Below are 23484 nucleotides of genomic sequence, written 5' to 3' on the forward strand. Positions count from 1 at the left end.
AAAAGTCTTAGCATTGCGTCATCTTTGATCACATGTTTGACAAACGACTTCACGGTTTTGATTCTCATGATTTCGAAAATTCCTATTTCCTTTGGGCCTGTTGACCATTGTTTCCTCATCCAAAATTGGATTGCTGACCATTCCTTCCTCCTCTAAACCTGCCGCCGCCCCTATTGGATCAATTTCCCTGGGAATAAAAATTTTCCCTGCCTCTAGAGACAGACAAGGCAGATGCATTGGAGTCTGCATAGAGACTCAACTCTTTGTTCATGACTTATGAGTGTAGCTCTTAGCTCATCAAACGTAGGGGGAGTCTGTCGATTATATATGACAGTAACAAAAGACTCAGTCATTATCAAGTCTTCTCAGGATATGAAAAACTAAATCTTCATCAGAAGCAAAGTTTTGAATAATAGCTAAAGAATCAATAATGGTCTTAATCTTTCTCCGACACTGACCAATTATCTTCAAAAGATTGATCGTTCTTGGTGTTAAAATATGTAATTTGTAAGGACCAGAATCCAAAAGAGTTTTTTTCTACTTTCATGTAAAACGGCAGCCCCATTTGCTTAAGTTAGAGAAGTCAGCAATAATGGGCCCCTCTTGGGTTTATCCATATGCATTGGGTTCCCAATAGGAGTCCCTTAAGTTATTTTGCTCCATATTAGACCATCAATAACAGCTCAGCATAACTGTCAATCTGATCCTAAGGAGATTACTATCCAAAATAATGAGATATTTTCACCAAAGTCTTAAGGATATGCTGCAGGATGATAAAGAAAAATCAAAATATGATCCTAAAATTAAGGATCTGGAACTGTGATATATTATATAAACTGCCATGTTCGTGTCCAGCAATGGACATGAGATCCTATTGTAGATATTGCTTTATACTGTGGATGTAGGTCTATTCTTCAAGATCGAACCAGGTAACTCCGTTTTATGCTCAAAGATAAGAGAGAGAAAAGCTGGCATGATCTTTAATCTTCTTGATTCTGTTCCTTTAACATGGTATCAAAGCCTGCGATGGCATGCTGATTATTGGAGCTACTTCTTCTAAGCATCCAAATTGCTTCTTCTTACTGCGATTTGCGTTGGTTTCTCGTCACCAGTGATTGTTCCTCTACAGCTCTTTTTGGACGCTACCATGGCTGATCAGGGATAAGCAAGCAATTCAAGTGCTATTACTTCAATCCTATCAAAAGGTCTTAATTCACCTAAAAGTCTACAATACTTCTTATCGACAAAATTGTCTGGTGATAATTACCTAATCTGGGAATCACAATTTCTTCCCATTTTACATTCATATGATCTGATGGGATTTATCGATGGAACAAAACCACGTCCAAAAAACTTTATAGAAGTTGACAAGGTGCAAAAATTAAATCCAAAGTTTGTTACTTGGACTCGTCAGGATCAAATTCTCTTAAGTTAGATTTTGTCATCCTTGACAGAACAAGTTCACAACCAAGTTATTGGCTTACGAACATCACATGATGTCTAGCAGGCATTAAAAGAGGTATGTGCCGCACAAACCCGATCTAAAATTCTTCAACTGAAATCTCAGTTGCAGGAATTAAAGAAAGGCGATAAAAGTATAAGTGATTATTTTAAGTATGTGAAACTATTATCGCATCAACTTGCTATTGCTGGAAAACCGGTAGATGATGATCTGGTAATGCATGTTTTACGTGGTCTTCCTAATGATTATCTTGCATTCAAAACTGCCATTAGCACAAGGGTTGAGCCGGTCTCCCTCAATGAACTCTATGGATTGTTGTTGATCAAAGAGTCTTATCTTGAGCACGTAAATGACGTTACTTGCGGCAAATATGACTCAAGGTCAAAAAAATTCAAATCAGCAAAGTTATAGCAGAGGTAAAAACTATAAGGGAGGCTATCAAAATAAAGGCAAAAAATGGTGAAACAATAATAAAAATCAGAACATAAATCAAGAGGAAAATCGGATTGTATGTCAAATTTGTGACAAACCTGGGCATGCAGCAAAACAATGCCTCCAGATTGCACATCTGCTTAAAGAATCAGATTCAGGACCATAAGTTTTTTCTGCGGCAACCTCTATTGGGGATTCAAATGAAGAAAATTGGTATTCAGATTCAGGTGCCTCTCACCACATTACCAATAGTCTGAGCAACTTGTCGATTCAGTCTTCATATCAAGATAAAGATGGTATGCGAATAGGTAATGGTACTGCTCTTCCTATTTCTCATATGGGGTCTTCTATTTTTCAGCATGATAAACACCATTTCAAGTTTAAAGATATTTTACATGTGCCAAAAATAAAGAAAAAATTATTATTTGTGCAACGATTTGTCAAAGATAATGATGTAAGAATCACACAACGGGGAAAGCGCTTCTTCAAGGGCAGAGTGAAGACGGGTTATACAAGCTGCCACCATTGCATATTAATGACAAAAAGGAGGTAAATATTAGAGAGAAGGCCACCATAAGCACATGGCATGACTTGGGCATCTTGCTACTCTAAATAAGTTTGAACTATATTATTTTCCTGAAAATTTTTGTATGTGCGATGCTTGCCAAAAAGAGAAGAGTCATAAACTTCCCTTTGGACATAGTTTATATGAAATAAGACATCCTCTTGAGCTAGTTTTTTTGGATGTTTGGGAATCAACACCAATTCAAAGTGAGAATGGATTCAAATATTATGTGATTTTTGTTGACGCTTATTCTCGCTTTACCTGGATTTATTTGCTTAAAAACAAGTCAGATGTGCTGAATGTGTTCAAGAAATTTAAGATGCATGTTGAAAATATTTTGAATGCTAAAATAAAGTTTGTTCACACTAATGGAGGTGGTGAATTTTTGGGCATGATAGATTTTTTAGAATCATGTGGAATAGGACATAGATTGACATGTCCTCTTACACCTGAGCAAAATGGCTCAGCTGAGCGTAAACATAGACATGTTGTTGAGACAGGGCTAACAATGATGGCTCAAGCAGAAATTCCAAGAAAGTATTGTGCATATGCTTTTCATGCGGCAGTGTTTTTGATAAACAAGATGCCTACTTCTCGATTGCTAGGCAAAAGTCCTCTTAAAAATTTATTTAATCAGGATCCAGAATATGAGTTTTTAAGGGTGTTTGGCAGCTTATGCTACCCGTGTTTGCGTGTCTATCATTCTCACAAATTGGCCTACAAGTCTCAGAAATGTGTCTTTCTTGGGTATGCATAACAACGAAAAAGATATTATTGTTTATCATTGGAAACAAGAAAAATATTTATATCCAGGGATGTTATGTTTGATGAGAACATTTTCCCCTTTCTTCAAAAGCCTATATCTGAACCATCCAGAGTCTCACCAACACAAACTCTTAATGCTCATTCTATACCTATACCACAACTTCATCCCATTTTTGAACCAAGTACACACCTACAACAGCTCCACACATGTCTACTACTTCTCCTGCTTCTCAAACGAACTTAAGTGCTAGGTCTCTCTTGGACAATTCGTCCTCCTCTAGCTCGGGTATCAATCTTGTTGTTGACCTAAATGAACCCACCTCTTCTCTGCCTCTTTTACCCACCCTAATGCATCCTATGGCCACTCGAGCACAAGATGACACCCTTAAACCTCGAGTTTTTCAGTCCATCAAATATCCTATCCCATAGGCCCTTCTTGCCTCTCACTAAGTTGATGTAGAGCCTACCTCTCTCAAACATGCCCTTCAGGATTCTCGCTGGTAGTCAGCCATGTGTGTTGAACTTATGGCCTTGGAAGAAAATAAAACATGGGTTCTTATTCCCATGCTCCCCATATGAACCTTATTGGATGCAAATGGGTCTACAAGATTAAGAGGCATGCTGATGGTTCTCTTGAGCATTTCAAAGCTCGTCTGGTTGCCAAAGGCTATGCTCAACAAGGAGTCAACTTCTTTGACACCTTCAGCCCGGTGATTAAACCAACCACTATTCACATTGTTCTTAGTCTTGTTGTCTTCAACTGGCCCATTTATCAACTTGATGTGAATAATGCATTTCTTCATGGACATCTCCAAGAAACAATTTACATGAGCCAACCACCGGGATTTACTGACCCGCACTACCCTCATCATGTGTGTAAGTTACATAGGGCACTTTATGGGCTAAAACAAGCCCCTTGGGTGTGGTATTCTCGACTTAGTTCTTATTTACTTCATCTTGGGTTCAAGGCTTCACATACAAATACTTTGTTGTTTACCTTTGTGGCCAAGACACATGTGCTCTATGTTCTTGTATATGTTGATGATATTCTTCTCACTGGCAGTAACGTCATATATCTACAACAACTTATTTCTCAACTTGCTCACGAGTTTTTACTCAAGGATTTTGGGGACTTACATTATTTTCTTGGGCTTGAAGCGATCTGCACTAGCAAAGGGTTATTTTTATCTCAATGCAAATACTCTATTGATATGCTTCTTCACATGTCCATGACTGCCTGTAAGCCTATTGCCACCCCATTGAGCACATCTGCCTCTCTATGTGCTTTGGAAGGCTGCAATATGGACAACCCTACTGTCTATCACAACACGGTTGGCGCTCTTCAATATCTCACTTTGACCCGACCAGATCTATCTTTTGTCGTCAATCGCATCTGTTCATGCACAAATCGATGGATATTCACTAGCATGTTGTCAAGCGTATCCTTAGGTATGTCAAGGCCACCCTTGACTACGGGCTATTCATTTCTTCTTCAAAGCACCTCACTTTATCTGCCTAATCGGATGCCGATTGGGCCGACAATCTTGATGATCGGAAATCCACTGGGGCTTATGCTATTTTTCTTGGGTCAAATCTCATCGCTTGGAGCTCTTTCAAACAAAATATTATTGCCCGGTTCAACACTGAGGCTGAGTATCATGCTCTTGCTAATGGCGCTGCAGAAATTACTTGGCTTCGCTTTTTTCTCCGAGAACTCGGAGTTTGTCTTGCTTCTCCTCCTATCCTCTGGTGTGACAATCTTGGGGCTACATTCATGGCTGCTAATCCGGTTATGCACAAGCGATCTAAGCATGCAGAATTTGATGTTCATTTTGTTTGAGATAAGGTAGCTTCCCGCCAGCTTCTTGTTCGTTATATTCCCACCAATCTCCAAAAAGTTGATCTCCTTATGAAAGCTCTCCCCGCAGATCGATTTTCTTGTATTTGGCACAAACTTAATGTTCTCTCTCACCCATTCAGCTTGAGGAGAGATATTAGACCATCAATAATAGCTCAGCATAACCGTCAATTTGATCCGAAGGAGATTACTATCCAAAATAATGAGATATTTCCACCAAAGTCTAAGGATACGTCACAAGACGATAAAGGAAAATCAAAATACGATCCTAAAATTAAGGATTTGGAAAACAACTGTGATATATTATATAAACTGCCATGTTCGTCCAGCAATGGACATGAGATCCTATTGTAGACATTGCTTTATGCCGTAGATGTAGGTCTATTCTTCGAGACCGAACCACGTAAGAAGAGAGAGAAGCTTGCATGATCTTTAATCTTATTGATTATGTTCTTTTAACAGTCCGTACCAAAATTAGTATGGGTCGTTCTTATCTTCTCAACCCATTGAGTTCTATATATACCCCTCATGTATACTCCCTTGATATCAAGCAATGAAGTAAGTTTTGTGTTTGCCTATTCAACGTGAGTGCCTCCTTGGCATACTTGAGTATGTGTGAGTGAAAGAGGTGAAGTGTCCGTGCACCTAAGATTTTATTTGCCTCACACCTTCTTACGTCTTCTTTATTGATCGTACCACTTTCTGCTACATTATTTGGATACTCAAAATCCCAACACTTTTGAGCTTTACAACTCAATGACCAAATTGAGCATTGGTTCTGCAGGCAGCTAAGAATCAACTAGTCTATCCTGAGTCAAGTAGTATAACTTGGATTAGCAATGACCTTTCCTTCAGCATCAGTGACCATTAGATTCACTTGGGGAAGGGATATGTCAATGTAACCTATGAGATCATGGGTATAGAGGATTGACATGAACTGGCTCTTCCAAAGCAAATAATTTGAATGGATTAACTTGATTGAAACCAAGTTGCATATATTGAAGGCTGCTAAAGATGAGGAGGAAATAGTCGACAAAGAAAGAGATGAAGAGGACGCCATGGAAGCATGCTCTGATACCATAAACAAATGCACGCACACCAAGAAGAACACATTTAACATGGTTTGACATTTTCAATGCCTAAGTCCTCTCTCACTCAGAAATTTTCCTGGAGGTCTAATCTTGGGATCGGTGGATGGGCTGCAATCAAGATTAATCATATGTTAAACCAGCTAAGAAAAGCAATTAAATTATCATGGGCATAGCCCGAGTAAGGAAAACAACTGCATTTTTTTGCGATTGGCATACCTCAAACTCTTGTGATTCTACTAGGTAACCGAACCTAGCATGAATGAGTTTTCTTGAACACATGTAAACACACAACACATACTTTCTTTTGCCAAGGCTCCTTTTCGAAGATCTTTGAACCTTGCAGTTGAATAACCGATTGTCACTTATGTGCATCATCATCCCATATCGATGAACACTTTCAACCAAAAGTCTAAATGTGCCTGGTCACTCCCACAAGCAAGTGCAAATTAGGATTATTGATATCCCCCATCGAATCGATCGCATTCACCCATTTGATCAAGTTGGTTGGCTGCCTGGAATGCTTTTAAGAAGCGAGCAAACTCTGATCCTAGTCGCACTGGCTTATCCTGCCATACATACGGTCATCGTGTCAACCGCGTAGAACTCCAAGGCTAGGACACCCTCTTCAGGGGCCTATGCTGGACGTTAGCTTGCCCAAAGAGGAGATAGATGCCCATGGAAATCGAATCTTGATCTCCAGTCTAATGGCACAAACCCAACCTCACTACGCCAACCACCCTTGAGGCTTAAAAAAAATAAAAACATTGCGAATTAAAAGAAGAAAACATCATTGACCACATATTGGCAGACCGGCCTCCATAAGGTAAAACCCTACCCAATGTGGAATACACCCAGCTGAAAAGCATTTTTGAATACTGTGCAATATGGTCTTGTTTGAACCCCTACATTATGAGGAGAGATTTTGCCAGTTGTAGCTTCAAACTTAGACAACAAAATGAAAGATAGATAAATTTGTGATCTGAACATTGTTCCAAACATTCATCAAAAAGCAACAAAGAGAGTTTGTGTCACAAGCTAAATTTCAAGGCCAAATTTTGTGCCTTTCAAGCCAAGGAATGCTCGTGCGGCATTAGGCCTTGCGGCCTAGTCAGCCCAATTTGTCATGAGCATAGAATATTTTGTAAACCCGCAATGCATCAAACTGTCCATTCTAGTCAAACTAACGGTCAAAGGTCGCGCACCAACACTTTTCTATGTGCTGAATTATTTCATTCGTCATCCGCACCACCTTGTGCGCAGCTACCTAGCGAAAGCTGATCAAGCGCATCATGTCACTTAGTGCATAACCATCCCATACCGGCTATCATTTTCTGAAAATGACACAAACTTGTCTTAGCCTTGCATGCTATGAAGCGTATTGCAACTCCATGTGTACGCTATAGCCAAACCTCGTCACTGAAGGAATAAGACCTTGAGATCTCAAGGTCTGAATATCAGTTGATGATTGAACACCAAAGCGAAGAGCACCACCCAAACTCATTCATCGATGCCTAAACATTTACTCGCCTAACCTCGAGTCACTATACTTGGTTGGAATCACCTAAGGTGATTTCTAGAAGAATTAACCCTAACCCACACGCAACCCTCTGCGTCCAACCGCTACGCATAGAAAACTCCTGCAAGCCGAGAAGTCCTTAACCAAATCTTCCAAAGGCAACATCCTCTGATCCGCTGACACTGTTTAACCAAACAACGCTCTACATCTATATCACTACACAATGATGCACTAACGATGGCATTATTGCCTACTGTGTGCCATGCTAGCACCGCACATCACTGATCAAGCTAACACATGTGTTCGCACGTTCCTACACTCGATGCATTTTTCACTCAATAGAGTTCTGCATTGTACCTGTCTCATTCCGAAGGCTCAATTCAGAATAGTCAGGCATCCATGATTTAGTTGTTTTCTGGTAACTTAGGCTAGGCAAATCTTAGAATTTGGGCTCTGAAAGACTTTATGATATTGAAAAAGCGAAAGCCCTTATCCTAGAACTAGCCAAAGCTACTTCTAGAGGTAAATGTGCCAATTCCACTTTTGGTGCAATAGTAAAGAAAAGATGCGACTACCACCTCTATTCCTTCCCAAATAACCATTGCCGGTGTAGTTTGACCAAACTCTGACCTAATTCCTTAATTCCTACCACAACTACCAACTCCCAAACAGTTCATTCATTTTGCAGGAAACCACTCGAGGAGGTTACTTTCTGCGCGATGCAACTGATATATGTGTTCCTTATAGAGCATATTCAACATCCTAGGGGTGAACATGGAAACAAAGTATTAAGTGAAAAGCTAACATTAGTATGGCTGATTTCAGCATGACTATTTGTCACACCGACAAACAGTATTTTCAACCACGATGATCGAGTATGTCTTTGTATGAAGCTTCTGGTGGCCAACAAGATTGAGGATGCCTAACAAGAGAAGAGCTGCTAGTTCAGTCTAAATGCCACCTATAAAAGTTCATGCCAAATATCAATTACAACGCAAATTTAGCATTGCTGTGAGTTGCTTAATTTAGCTTGCAACCTTCTCGTGAGACTTAGAAAGAGGAAAGCCAATTTTGATTAGGCTATCTACAGATCTCCCTCACACAGTAGGGAGGAACTTTCAGATTGATCACTACATATATAACCCGAGTGGTTGGAAGACAAAACTTTGATTTTCTGGGTAACGTTTGGTAGCCTAGCTCACATTTACGAAACCCCTCCACGAATCAAGAAGCATAGATAACAATTTTTGTTTTTTTTTGAAAGAAAGCATAGATAACAAATTACGAATACATAACAGTGGTTTTTACTCATTTAATCAAACAATCAGTATTTTTTTTTAAAGAATCAAACAGTCAGTATGCATTAAAACAGGAGATGGACAGTATGATAAAACCTAAATAAAGAGAATCCCACCAAGCAATTGACAAACAGAACCACAGCAAGCTGCATATTTGACACTGATTGGAAGGGAGGGAAGAGGCACGGAGAGAGAGAGTGAGAGAGAGAGGATACACAGCAAGCTGCATATTTGTGCTGCTGCACCTGATCACCTACCAGTTACTGTGGGGCCCAACAAATCCATATTTTATTGGAATAGATGCGAGTCAGTTCGAATTCAGAAATGCTGAAATGGAATCCGAGTCCAATTAGTAGTCACATATAGCTTTCTCTACTAATTCCAAATTAAATGGTCTCAGTTGGATATCCGACTCAAACTAGAACCGCTTAAATCCCTACTACGTGTACGGTATCATGGGTTGGGTTGGGTTCGGTTCAGGTCTTATCATACCCGATTTTGAATCAGGTCTAAAAGTAAAACCCAAATCCCACCCAATCTAATTCTTATTCAAGTTTTGGTTTGGATAGGATGGAAATTGTAGACCCAAATGTGTTAATCAAGTTTAGGTATGTACCGGGTATAAACGAGTCAGGATTTTAATAGACCCATTTTGATTTGGGTGGAGTTCAGGTTTGGGTATGTCTGAAAAAAGTATATCCTTATGGGTTAACAGGTCGGATATGATTGGTACGGGCCTTAACGATTTAGGGTTTTAGCTTGGGTCTTCATATGATTGGTATTTTAGACCTAATTACCCACCAATAAAAAAATAAATTAATGAAATCAACTATTCATTAAGAGGATTATATGATAACAAATGAGAAGTTTATTAACTATTCTAAATAATACAAAATTTTAAATGTAAAAAGAATATTTTCATACCAACCAATCAATTCAAGTTAAAAATAAAAAAGCATCGATGATATATTATATTCAAAATGTATCAAATTCAATGAGTTTTTGAGTATTATTTTTTAGAATTGGGATTTACGTCAACCTTACAATTTCCGAGACTCAAGAGCAATAAAAAGTATCTAAAAAAATTGATTACTAAAAGGTCATTCATATTAATTCTAAATTTATCAACATCTTTAAATATTGAATTAATTGTATAACATAATATTCACTAATTATTCTAGTTATTTTCTCATACTTCCAATTATAAAATGGGTTTGGGTACATAATTGGTTCAAGTACAAAGCAGTGTCGGTTCGGGTCAGTTCAAGAATAAAGTGGGTTCGGGTACATAATCGGGCCAAGTTCGGATCAGTTCAGTTTTATGATATTGGAAACCATTTGAGTTGAGCATAAAAAATGGGTCGGGTTCGGGTCTTCATTTGCAACACCCAAGACCCAACCCATTTTCATTACAGGTCTATATTTTGGACCAGACTCGAACCCATGAATCCGCTGAAATCAGGTCAGGTCTACATGTTTAGTGTTCCCAAGTAAGCCTTTAGTGAGATTCATCGCCATAAACTAGGTCAGTTTAGAGAAGTTTGGAACATGAGAAAAGATTGCCTATTAAATTAAGTTTGATAAAAAAAAAAAACAATGCCATGATTTCCTAAAACTTCTTGTTTATTTCCTTACTATCCTAGTGGAGACACCTTAATTTTTTTACAAATCCCTAAAAATGACAAACCTAGGGATTTTATAAATAACCCCGCCAAAAAGATGCTTTAAAAATCCCATTTCAGCATGGGACGACAATACAGTCTGCAGTCCCATCTACCGGATGGCAGTCTAGTTTGCGGTCTCATTATCGAACGATAGTCCATTCTACAGTCCCATCTATCGGACAACATTTCAGTCTGCAGTCTCATTACTAGACAACACTCTAGTATGCCATCCGGTCCTGTCAAATGTGTGGATACGCCTCCGAAGAAACTTATCCCACTTGGACTCAACCTCTCCTTGTGTATTTCGTGTGGGACTTTCCTAGGATGAACCTTATTCCCATTAAGAATAAGCCTGGATTCATTTAGATTGGATTTTTATCTAGAAAACTCTCAATTTGTATCTTATCCAGGACTTTTATAAATAAGAGCTGAGCCATGAGAATCAAAATATGAAAATCATATACTTAGTGTTGGACCTAGAAAAGAAGCCTACCCAAGCCTTGCTTGTGCTCAGACCCTTCTTACCTCAAGCTCTAAATTGTCATACTTACGTGGAGGTGTTGTTGAAGCCATTGCAACAACTATTCCCCTCAATTGAAGTTGAAGGGAAGCTTAAGAGGAGCAAAGCATACTCCCAAGTTGGAAAAAAGAACTTTTTAGGTCTTTTGCTTATTTATTCTGATTTATTTAATATGTTTATCTATAGTCATTCATGTTTTGATCTTTATTTGCATATTTAAGCATAGAACTATGAAAATCGAAGGACCTGCCTTTGTTTTACCTTTTTTTTTTTTTGGAGAAAGGATGATAAGAGCTTTAAATGATTGTTCTGACATCTTTTAAAGGTTTTGAAAAGGATTTTGCAAATCTAAGTCAAATCTTCCCTTACAAAAAAATTTATCAATATTTTTTGACGATCATGATGAGACTCCGTGTTCCTTTTCAATTCTTCCCAGTTAGAAACTGCATCATCACGCAATTTTGGGGTCCTAAAGATCTCAAAAACCACCGAATTTTCGTGTTTTTTTTTTGAACTCTAGACCAGATATGTCGTCTATCACAACCTATTGTCTAGCATGCCTTGTGTCGTCTGATGCCTGCAGGCTCTGCCATCCAACCCTCTCTGTGCCATTTGGCACTCCATGTGGTCTACAGAGCTCTTTTCATATGCTCTACCGTCCAACCCTCTATGTATTGTCTGACAACCATATAGTATGGAGAGCCCTTTCTGCAGGCTCTGTCGTCCAACCCTCTATGTATTGTTTGGCACCCCTTGTGGTCTACAAAGCCCTTTCTGCTGGTTCTGTTGTCCCATAGAGTTGTGTCGTTTACCACTATGCCATCCCTTATAGTTTGTGTCGTCCGAGGGTGTGCCATTCAACTGCCTATGTTGTCCACCCAAAAAGGTGAAAGTCTAGTTATTGGAACCCGTGTATGACCATCTTACATATTTTCCAGTTAATCTTTATCTTTTTTTAGGAATTTATTTTCTTTTTTTAATATAGGCATTTTGCATTAGTTGTGTATATATATATATATATATATATATATATATATATATATATATATATATATATATATATATATATATATATATATATATATATATTAGGGTTAGGCCTATTACATTTTAGAAACACTTGATGTAGAAAAATTTGTCATTTAAAAAATAAAAAAATACAACCTCCTATAAATTAGGGTTGCTTGAAACCTTTTATTTTATTTGATTTTGTGCTCTTCATTTTTATCTTCCTTTCTTTTAGGACTAGAGTTCATCTTTTATTGCTAAATTTAAAAAAAAAATCTTCTATTTTATCATTTGAATTTTCGAATACCCTTTAGTACTCTTAAGTTGTTTGCTTGGGTATATCGATGGTAGTATATTAAAATCAGATAAACATCTTGTTAGCTTGAGTATATCATTGGTGGATTCAGAATAGAACCTGAACCGACCTCGCAGATTCGTAGAGCAATTTCGAAGAGAATTAGGGTACTCATTGTTTTTTGAAAATCTCTCGTTACTTATTTAAGCATGTGTGAGAATTTTTTTTATGAGAAGAATAGGAGAAGATGTAAAAAACAAACACAATAATTACAGATTAATTTAAAAAAAATCTTCACCCTTTTTTTCCTTGTTTCTTTTGTTGAGTTGATAATTAACTTTTTGATTAAATGTTGATTTTTCTCCTTATACCTGTTGGATGTTGTGTCCATTGAGACAACAACCTAGTTCAGGTTCAAGCCCTTTCTTTTATATTTACACAGAGAAACCACCCTTAGGATCAGCTATGCTGGCCCTACGCTATCTTGGCAACCTAAAACTCCATGGGCTTTCTCCTTGGCCTCAAAGAGTCGCCACCGTTAGGCTTGTGTAAGGGGTGATGCCCATGAGATTTGAACCTAGACCACCAACCTAGCGGCCAAGACTTTTGAATTTTGATGGTTCTTGCTCCGTCAGAATTGAGAGGCCAAGTCTAAAGCCGATATAATAAATGGTGGATAATTAAATGATGAAAGGAACATATCCGTGTCGGCAGAAGCCTCACATCTGTAACTTTCTGCAATGCGATCTATGTAGGGCCATCTCTGATTTAAAAGAAAAAAGAAAAAACCTACGCTTGTACGAGGTAAGAAGCTTAATGATGCCTCTAAAGAGGCCAGTACTAATCAAAATGATGAGAACAAATGGAATGGTCCCCCACCATCGTTGGCTATTAGAGGAGAGGATGCTAACGCACATGATGAGAACAAATGGAATGGAGATGCCCCTCACTCTTTCAATGAACACTCCTCCCCCACAAAAGTACTTTTCTCTCTCTCTCTCTCTCTCTCTCTCTCTCTCTCTCTCTCTCTCTCTCTCACGCACATTGTGGGCTTGGCTGTTTGTCTCCGAGCATTGTATTGAAAACACAGATCCCAAAAGATGAGACTTGAGAGGGACTTATTAAGATGATTGACATGTGCAACCTAACAGCTCATGTCATTCAGTCAAGAGCAATTTGCAACTTATTAACTCCTTCGATTAATCTTAAGATGGCATCTTGCACGTGAATGAGAGAGAGAGAGAGAGGGGGGTGTTGGTGGTTAGTACTTTTGGGCACGTTTGGAAGAGAGAAAAACTCTCTTAGGAAAAGAAAGTTTTGCCTATGATATCTTTTGATATGAAAAGTTTTTCAAAAAAACACTTTTTTTTTGCTTGACAGAATGGGAAAATGTAAAAAAAACAGAGAGGAGTAGGAGGGTGGTGATTGTGAGACGGTGGGTGGTGGCGAGATGGATGGTGAGATGGGTGGTGGGGAGTGTATAGGTTTTCTCTTAGTAGGAAACATTCCTCCACTTCCTCCACCCTTGTTATGGAGGAATGTTTCCTATCAAAAAGTATGCTTTTTAGAAATAACTCGCTTAGTGAAAAAGTCTCTCTCATTTGGAAGGGTCAAAAAATTCGTATAGATTTTTCATTTTGCATCACTTTTCTTACATTTTTCTCGCTTCCAAGCATGCCCTAAAAATATATTTGGAAGATAAAAAAAGCTCTCATACGAAAAGAAAGTTTTGCCTACGAGAGATTTTGACATGAGAAGTTTTCCAAAAAAAAAGTTTTTCGCTTGTTTGTGTAGCATAAGTAAAACAGAGTGAAAAAATGTGAAAAGAGAGAGAGAAGAGGAGGAGGGTGGTGGTGAGATGGATGGTGGTCGGTGAGACGGTGGGTGGTGGGGAGTGTAAAATTTTTTTTTCTCTTGAATGGAAGAATGTTTCTTATCAAAAAGTATACTTTTTACAAAAACTCTCTCGGCAAAAAAAAAAAAATTCTCATTTGAAATGATAAAAAAATCCCTACAGATCTTCCATTTTGCATCACTTTTCCTGCAACTTTGTTGCTTCAAAACGTGCCCTAAACATTACAAATACAAAACCAGCTTTGCTGGGGAAGAATTGTGTGCAGTGCATACAGACCACTTTCTCCGGTTGTCACGATCAGAGAAAAGAAAAATTATTCTTCAGAACTACGGAAAAGCAATAAATAAAAGCCATTCAAATATAAAAAGGAAAAGGGACACATCCATCCAACGTAAGGGAATATAAGTCCTCCCACTTAAGCTCAATTAAGAAGATGTCACATAAATAAACAGAAAACAAGGTTTATTTCTCTCTGGTATTTTGGCATGTTACTTGATTGATTACATGGGCTTGACGGGCAAATTGGTTTTTTTTAGGTACTATTTTAGGCACAACAAACAATTAACACGATGTCAATTAAATAAATAGAAAATCAGCTTTAGTCCTTGTTATTTTGCGTGGTTGATTACATCTGTTTGGCCAGAAAATTGATTGGTCTAGTACTATTTTAGGCAAAACCAACACTCGTAATGCCCTTTTTTTTTTTTTTTCCAATCTCCCGGACATTGGTACATTGATGCACCAACTTCCTTATTTTGTTTGGCTTGTCAAGCAAGGTGAGCAGTAACATCTACGAATAAATATTGGCTGAGCCACAGTTGGCACTGGGCCAGTAAAACCAGGTTTTACTGCTCTGCTTTTGTTAAAAAAAGGAGAAGATTAGCATACAAGGAGAGAAAAGAATAAATATAGAACATCCCAAGATAGAAGGTTGCTGCCAAATAGTAAAATAGTAGTACCTTTTATTACGTAAAATTTTGAATGTAGTGCAGCAGTAGAGTTGCCCTTCACTTGCCTCGAATAGTCACTGGGAATTGCCATATCTTGCTCCGGTCGAAGCCTCTAAAATACACACTTGATCTTCCTTTTCTTATCATTTTGAGATCCAATCAGGCTTTCAAAGTCGAAATCCAGTAAAATTTTACTTGCTGGCTATCCCAATAGTCAATCCTACTTCTATCAACTCCAACTCAGATAGCTTTCAAAGTCCAAATCCATAAATCAGCCATTTCGTCATATTGGGAATGGACACATCTTTAAATAAGAGTATGATATTTTCCCATCAGGTTCCATATACAGCCTCAACCAATAACTGGATCTGGATCCAAATGCATTACGGCAATTATGTCGGGTCTGGCACGAGGTGTTCCCGGTTATTGCGCCGTGCCACCATGAATCGACCATGAGGGCTAGCTGGGTATCCATTCTCAAGGTCAAACTAAACTCGACGTAGACCTGGACCCACCTGATCGCTGCTTGGTTGCCAAACTGGACTAAACCCAGATGACTGGTCAATGCATGATTCTGGTGCACGACTCTCAAATCAGGCATTTTTGTTGATTGTTCAAGTCAAAATCTACAACAAAACACAGAGAAGTGTGACTGGTTTTTTGGAACCCAGAATTTTACCTGACCAAAATAAACCACCACTAACCTAATGACCTGACCCACGCGCTCAGGTGAGCGAATATTTCGCGTCCTACGAAGCACTAGCCAAACTGCAAAGGTTCCATCTTGCTCCTTTTCCGCACACGAGCAACAGAAAATTTACTCCCCGTTCATTTTTTCCACCCGGACCCACGAAGCTTTTGTCTCTTTTCCCCCAACCCCAACGCTGTCGCTATTTATTTCCCTCTTTCTTCTCTCTCCATCATTCGCCAATCACCGGATCCCCTGAAAAATCACATCCCCCTCTTGAATTTGACGGGCGATCTGCAAAATCTATGTATTCTTTGCCCGAGCTGTGTTTCCTCGGAGTTAGGGCTGGGATTTCCGGCGTCCTGCATGCGTTCACGGCAGGATAAATGCCCGAGAACAGAGATTTGGGGCTGCCCGGCTTTCTTCTGGTGCTGCTCGTCGTCCCGGTCGTCACCTTCATCATCCGGCGCAAATGGAGGCTCGCCCAGTCCCGCATCGAGGAGATTAAGAGGCTTCTGATCCTCGCCTCCGAAGAGTCCGCCCGGGCCGAGCTCGAGGCCGCCCTCGAGTACAGCGTCGCCTCCTCCTCTTCCTACGTCACCGCCACCGCCACCGCCGCAGCCTTCGTCCCGCAGCAGCAATGCGCCGTCTGCTACTCGCCCACCACCACCCGGTGCTCCAGATGCAAGGCCGTCAGATACTGGTGCGTTATCGCCTCCCGATTTCCTCCTGTTCGATGCGTTTCCTCGCCTTTGTTTCCTCAATTTTTAGTTACGCCATGTCTCGTGCGCTCTTCCATCATGTTGGAAATTCAAGGCCGTAATTGCAAATTGCTGCTTGGATTTTTTTTTTTTGAAGAAAAATGTAAAAATTAGGGTTCTACATGGAGTCCTGCTTGTTCTTGCTATTTGGTACGTTTGTTACGGTTCATCAAAATGGGAATTTAAGGTCTTCTCCAGACCTCATTAATATGGGATACGGTGATAATGGGACAAATCGACGAGGGTAAGTTTGTGCTTGCATCCACCCACCTGTTCCAAAAATTAGGGGTGACCAGTTCTGTGGATAAGTTTATGTGTCCAAGCATCCCCTGAACACGTTAACCAGGTAAATTTTGAATTTTTCCCCCCTCTCTTTTGCTGCAACTTATTCGCATATACAGTGTCCAATGTGTATATGAAACAGTTTGTATTTGTTGGTGGGAGTTTGGATAAAAGAAGATCTGCCGATAACTTTCTGTCATGCTAGACAAATCCAGTGCAGCAGAATATTTTAAGGAGAAATAATTCATGAATACATTCTTTAGTTACGTGTTGAAAGAGAAATTGGATGTACGAGTAGTAGGATGTCTAACATGGTCACACAGGCCATTCGGGTATATCATATATGTGAGTTCATCTTGACACCATGGACAGTCTGGTTTCTTCAGCTCCTATTAGTGTATTTCAGGGTATATTTTTTCATCTTGACCTGTGATCTTTTCTTGAGTTTGAGGAGGAGAAGTCTCTCTCTCTCTCTCTCTCTCTCTTATACATGAGCCAGAGTGCATCCAAGAGTTTTTCCATCATTTTTGGTGGTTGATAGTGCGAACCAGGGTTAGAGAAATGCCGCGCTTATTTGGGGAGCATCGGAAAGTGCGCTTCATGAGTATGTTGGGATCCTTCATGGAAAGTACATTTGTAAATACTTCTCATGTTTAGGAAGAATGCTTTCCAAACTCTTTTTAAGTTTTTTCCATTTTGTCTCTTGATTTGCTTCCCTTTCTCTGTTTCATACAGACTTCAAAAGACCTGGGGGGAATGTCAGGTTACTTTGAGGAAACCCAAGAGCTTCCAATGCTTAGTAACTTGGAATTCTTCTCACTGATGGTAGTGATTGACATCTACAACCTTTAGAACAAAATTGGGTATACCATAGCAAGCAATATCATAAATCTTTAATTACCAAATAGACTAACGACCATATCCTTTGGCTGCATCCTAGCTCTATCTTCTGCCTACCTTTTGTATTTAAACTTTTAATAAGTTACCAATTATTTTAATTACTAATTACTTCCTAAATTAGGATTCTGCCATTCCCCGCCCCTTATTTCCAAGGTTGACTAAAATTCAATTATTCTCTTCTTCATCTTTCTCCTCCAAGTGTTGTATAAGAAACAAATTTTTTCTTTGCATTTATGGTGCTTGAACCACTTTTTGTTGCAATTCCAACAAAGACCCTGCACAATTCAATCATGAAATCCTTCTTGAGTGAGCCTTTTAATGGTGGATTTTTATTGGTGAGACTTTTCTCTGCTTATTTTTCTTTAGTCACTTCACTCGATAGATAAGAGCTGCCTCAATGGTTGGAACCCTGATGAGCCTGATTCTTCTCTTCCACCACATGCATTAAATCAAAACACTTTAACAATAACTGCAGTCTTTGTTGCCTGAATCTTTGCCATTATGTCCTTGCACAATCCTCCATCAAATGTGTTGTCAACGTCTCACTGCCATCAATCAATCATGTTGAGAGATTCTCAAACTGTCATGATAATCTTTCTTATTCTCAATTGCTCAATCTTTGATAAGGCTCCACTAAAATTCAGGTAGGTGAATGACCCATTTCAGGTGATCGCACAACGTAATCTCAAGTCAGTATCCCTAGCTGAGATTCATGCCATCTAAATCAACTTACTGCAACCTCATTTAAGTGAAATGAGGACAAAGTGACTTTTTGATCCACAGGCGTTTGTCGGTACTTAAAAAGTTGTTTTGCCTTGAATATCCAAATTAGGAGATGCTCTCTTGGAAAGGGTGAAAAATTCGTCCTTATGTACGCGCTTTGGGTAGCTCCTACGTTGCACTTGTCTCGTTTAGTCAACTGGTGGCTGTCGCCACCATGACCGTTATTTGATCTGACAAGGTCTGAATCATTTCTTGAATTTGGTGCAAGTTGTTTTGCATTTCTTATTTCTACGTTCAGACCTCTACTATTAGCTCCTTGAGCATTATGATAGTTCCAAGGGACAACCACATTGATACCACTTGAAGAAACCTAGCATTGTCGTAGGGATGAGAGAGAGATGGTGGGCTGATTTTGAGGAAACCCAAGACCGTGTAATGCTTAGCAACTTGAAATTCTTCTTAGTCATGGTAATGTGGGCTGATTTCAACAAAAACCCAATAGCCTCTAATGCTTAGCAATTTGAAATTCTTCTCATTAAGCCATACACAATACACAACATTTATAACAAAATTGGCAATGATTTAGGAAGCAATATCATAAATCTCTCATTACCAAATAAACTACCAACCATATTCCTTGCCGTGTCCTAACTCTATCCTGGACCTGCCTTTCCTATTCAAAATTTTAATAAGTTGCCAGTTGTTTAAATTCCCAAATTACTTCTTAAATTAGAATTTTGTGAGTCCTATCTCTACTTTTGCTTCCCTGAATGCTAATCCAAACTAACATGGATACACTGGAAGGGCCGAGTACCCATGTCACACGAGTACGAGTCTGCGACACAGGACAGGTCAGACCCAGCTCAGGCCTAGTGCCCAAACCCAATGTTTAAGGGCTGAGAGAGAGAGAGAGAGCTAAAAAGGCAGGAATGCTTCCCCCCCCACCCACACAACAAAGCATTTACAGGTTTAGATCTTAATCGAATCCAAAGCACAAGATCATTATATATGTATGACATAGGTGCGGCTGTGAAGGGTGTGACATATATATATATTCACATGGGTGCGGGGGTGCGGCAGGGCAAAAATGTATATATATATAATTTTGAAATTTTAACAGTTAACATTGTCATAATATCATTCATCATGCATACAATATATCAACCTAAATATCAATCAAATAAGTAAAGCAATTACATAAATCAACCTAAATATCGATCAAGGGATATCTTATGGTGAAAAGCTTTTCATCAGCGGTGACCTTTATGGACATGTAGGCATTAGTAGGGATGAATTTGAGAGTATCCATGGAGGCTATGGTATAGGAGAAAGAAACGAAAGTGGAGAAAGGATTTTAGATTTTGGTTTGTCCTATGATATGATCTTAGCAAACACTTGGTTTAGGAAGAGGGAGTCTCACCTAGTAACATTTAAAAGTGGGGTTAATACGAGTCAGATAGATTTTTTCCTACTTAGAAAGAGAGATAGGGGTTGTTGCATCAATTGTAAGGTTATACTGGGAGAAAGTGTAGCTACACAACATAAAGTCTTAATTTTAGATCTTAGAATTAGACAATGCCGCAAAAGGGATAGACATAGGATAGATCCTAGAATTAAGTGGTGGGCACTGAAAGGAGCTAAACAAAGAATGTTTGTAGAGCAGGTAGTTAAGGAAGCTGATTGGTGTCTCGAGGAGGATTCTGAATCAATGTGGAATAAGATAGCGGGTGGCATGAGAAAGGTGGCTAAGGAGGTATTGGGTGAGTCTAAAGGCGGTGCACCGCTAGGTAAGGATACATCATGGTGGAACGAGGATGTCAAATTAGCTATTAAGGTTAAAAGAGAGTGTTATAGAAATCTAAGAGTCGTGATAATGGGAATTTGGAGAAGTATATGATAGCAAAGAAGGAAGCTAAAAAAGTAGTTTGAAACGCGAGGGATAAGGTATATAAGGAGGTTTATGACAAATTGAATACCAAAGAGGGCGAGAAGGATATTTATAGGCTTGCAAAGATGAGAGATAGGAAATCGAGGGATCTGGGTATGATTAGATATATCAAAGATGAAACACAAAGTGTTTTAGTCAAAGATGATGAGATTAAGGAGAGATGAAAATATTATTTTGATAAGCTATTTAATGAAAGTCATGCTCAGGATCTTGGAGACTTGTCCATTCCTTTTCATGAGATGAATCATGACTTCATGCGCAAGATTCAAAAGAAAGAAAATGAAATCAAGAAGGACAGTTGGCCCAGATGGTATACCTATCGAGGCTTGAAAATGCTTGGGAGAGAAAAGTTTAGAATGATTGACAAATCTTTTTAACAAGATTTGGCGGACAAATAAGATGCCTAATGAGTGGAGGAAGAGTACTTTGGTGCCTCTATATAAGAATAAGGGTGATATACAAGATTGCACAAACTATCGTGGTATAAAACTCATGAGTCATACTATGAAACTTTGGGAGAGGGTGATTGAGTCTAGGTTGAGGAAGGTTGTCATGATATCGGAGAATCAATTTGGTTTTATGTCTGGAAGTTCAACTATGGAAGCTATACATCTTCTTAGACAACTTATTGAGAGAAATAGAGAGAGGAACAAAGATTTGCATATGGTTTTTATTGATTTGGAGAAGGCATACGATAGAGTACCTAGGAACGTTCTCTGGTGGACAATGATGAAGAAAGGTGTTTCTCTCAAGTACATTAGTATAATTAAAGATATGTATGAAGGAGTAGTAACCAATGTCCGCACTTGTGGAGGGGTGACAACCAATTTTCCTATAACGGTTGGGTTACATCAAGGATCTGCTTTAAGCCCTTTCCTATTTGCTATAGTGATGGATGAGCTTACGAGATCAATTCAAGAAAATCTGCCGTGGTGTATGTTTTTTGCTGATGATATTGTTTTGATTGATGAGTCTAAAGCTTGGGTTAATGCTAACTTAGAATTATGGAGACAGACATTGGAAGCAAGAGGTTTTAAGTTGAGTAAGAGTAAGACAGAATATATGGAATGCTGGTTTAGTAAGCAACGAAGTAGTGATGGGAGTGTAGTGAAGCTTGGTGAGCAAGAAATACCGGTGGATGATTGTTTCAAATATTTGGGATCTATCATTCAAAAGTATGAAGAAATTGATGGAGATGTAAATCATAGGATAAAGGTTGGGTAGATGAAATGGAAAAGTGCAACTGGAGTGTTGTGCGATCATAGAATGCCATTGCGGTTGAAGGGAAAGTTTTATAAGACGACTATTAGGCCCACTTTACTATATGGTACGGAATGTTGGGCTGCCAAGAGACATCATATTCAAAAAATGAGTGTAGCTGAGATGCATATGCTTAGATGGATGTGTGGAAATACAATAAAAGATAAGATTCAGAACGAGGAGATACGTAAGAAGGTAGGCATTGCACCCATTGAAAATAAGATGAGAGAGAATCGTTTACGATGGTTTGGACAATTCGGCGAAGGCCTAATGATGCTCCAGTTAGAAGGATGGAGAAATGAGAAAATATATTAGTTAAAAGAGGTCGGGGTAGGCCTAGGAAGACTTGGATGGAGATGATAGGAAAGGATATGAAGGCTTTGAACCTCACCGAGGACATGGCATTGGATAGAAATGATTGGAGGAGAAGGATTCATGTGGAAGACCCATAATGATTTTCTTTGTTGGTTCATATCGCCGACCCCAATTGTTTTGGGATGAAGGCGTAGTTGTTGTTGTTGTTGTAACCTAAATATCGATCAAATAAGTAAAGCAAAAAAGAACTAAATTACATACCAAAAGTAATGGATCTTAATAATTTTCTTCTTCATCATCAAATGCATCATTAGAAGAAAGACTGGGCTAAGATAAATCCATGTTTGTCATGTTGAAATCATGATCTCCCTCGAAGTCACTCTCTTCTGGGTTTATATCCCAAAATTTGGATGTTATTTGTCTGTGTTACAAATCCAATTTGAAAATGTTAAATACAATAAAAGTATATTTAAATAAAAAATTTAAAAATAAATAATCAAATAACTAAGAGAGCAAATTAGTACCTGCATTCATCATTAGTTCGTGAAAGTAGTTGAAGATTTGAATGAACATATACTAAATCCTCTACACGCTTGCTTATGAGTTTGTTTCTCTTTACGTTGTGGATTTGAGAACATGTGCTCCAATTTCTTTCACAACAAAATGAACTAGCAGGTTGCGATAACAATCGTAATGCAAGACGTTGGAAAAGAGGTGTTTCTGATCCAAATGTTGACCACCATGTGATAGGATCTATGTTATCCTCCTCTCTCGCGAATAATGTTGGTCCATATAATCTCGAAGATGAAAATTTTTCAAACTCTTGTGTGACTTGATTTAGAAGATATGCTTTAGGAAAAAGTCTTATCATACACATATTTCTATGTCTTGATAGCTCTGGGTCTAGATTTGGAGGGACACGACCAATACTACCTGCTTGCCACTTTTTTGCATAATATTTTGGATTAAGAGAATATGCCATGCAATGCAAAAGAGTGTTGCTCTTGTCTCATCTTCTGACTAAAATTGAATGAATATGGTTAAAAAATTTGGAATTATCCAATGCATGATTTTTTTCTTCATGCTTGAAAACAACATTTTGTATTTTTTCAATCATATTATCCCACATTTCATAAACTCTGTGAAGCATGAGCTCATCCTTATCAACTTTTCTCAACATTTCCCAAATAGGTTGGGTAAATTGAAGAAAGTATACTACTTTGTCCCAAAACTCATCATCAACAATGAATTTCTTAATTTCTTGAGCCATGACATCAGCACAATAGAATGTCCAATTTCATCAGTCACCATGCTAACCAAAGCATTCT

The 23484-nt window shown here is 38.7% G+C and overlaps 1 protein-coding gene across 1 annotated transcript in view; it reads left to right on the forward strand.

Moving 5' to 3' along the window:
- Positions 1–16209: 16209 nt before the first annotated feature.
- The window catches only part of LOC149816021 (ubiquitin carboxyl-terminal hydrolase 17-like), a 28739-nt gene continuing 21464 nt past the window's right edge, over positions 16210–23484 (forward strand). The window contains exon 1 of the mRNA XM_089986666.1: positions 16210–16670. Coding sequence (XP_089842792.1) covers positions 16354–16670 — 317 coding nt within the window. The 5' untranslated portion in view covers positions 16210–16353. The remainder of the gene's footprint in view (positions 16671–23484) is intronic.

The sequence above is a fragment of the Nuphar pumila genome, chromosome 14 (assembly GCF_984573655.1).
Source record: "Nuphar pumila chromosome 14, dmNupPumi1.hap1.1, whole genome shotgun sequence".
NCBI classification, from domain to species: Eukaryota; Viridiplantae; Streptophyta; class Magnoliopsida; order Nymphaeales; family Nymphaeaceae; genus Nuphar; species Nuphar pumila.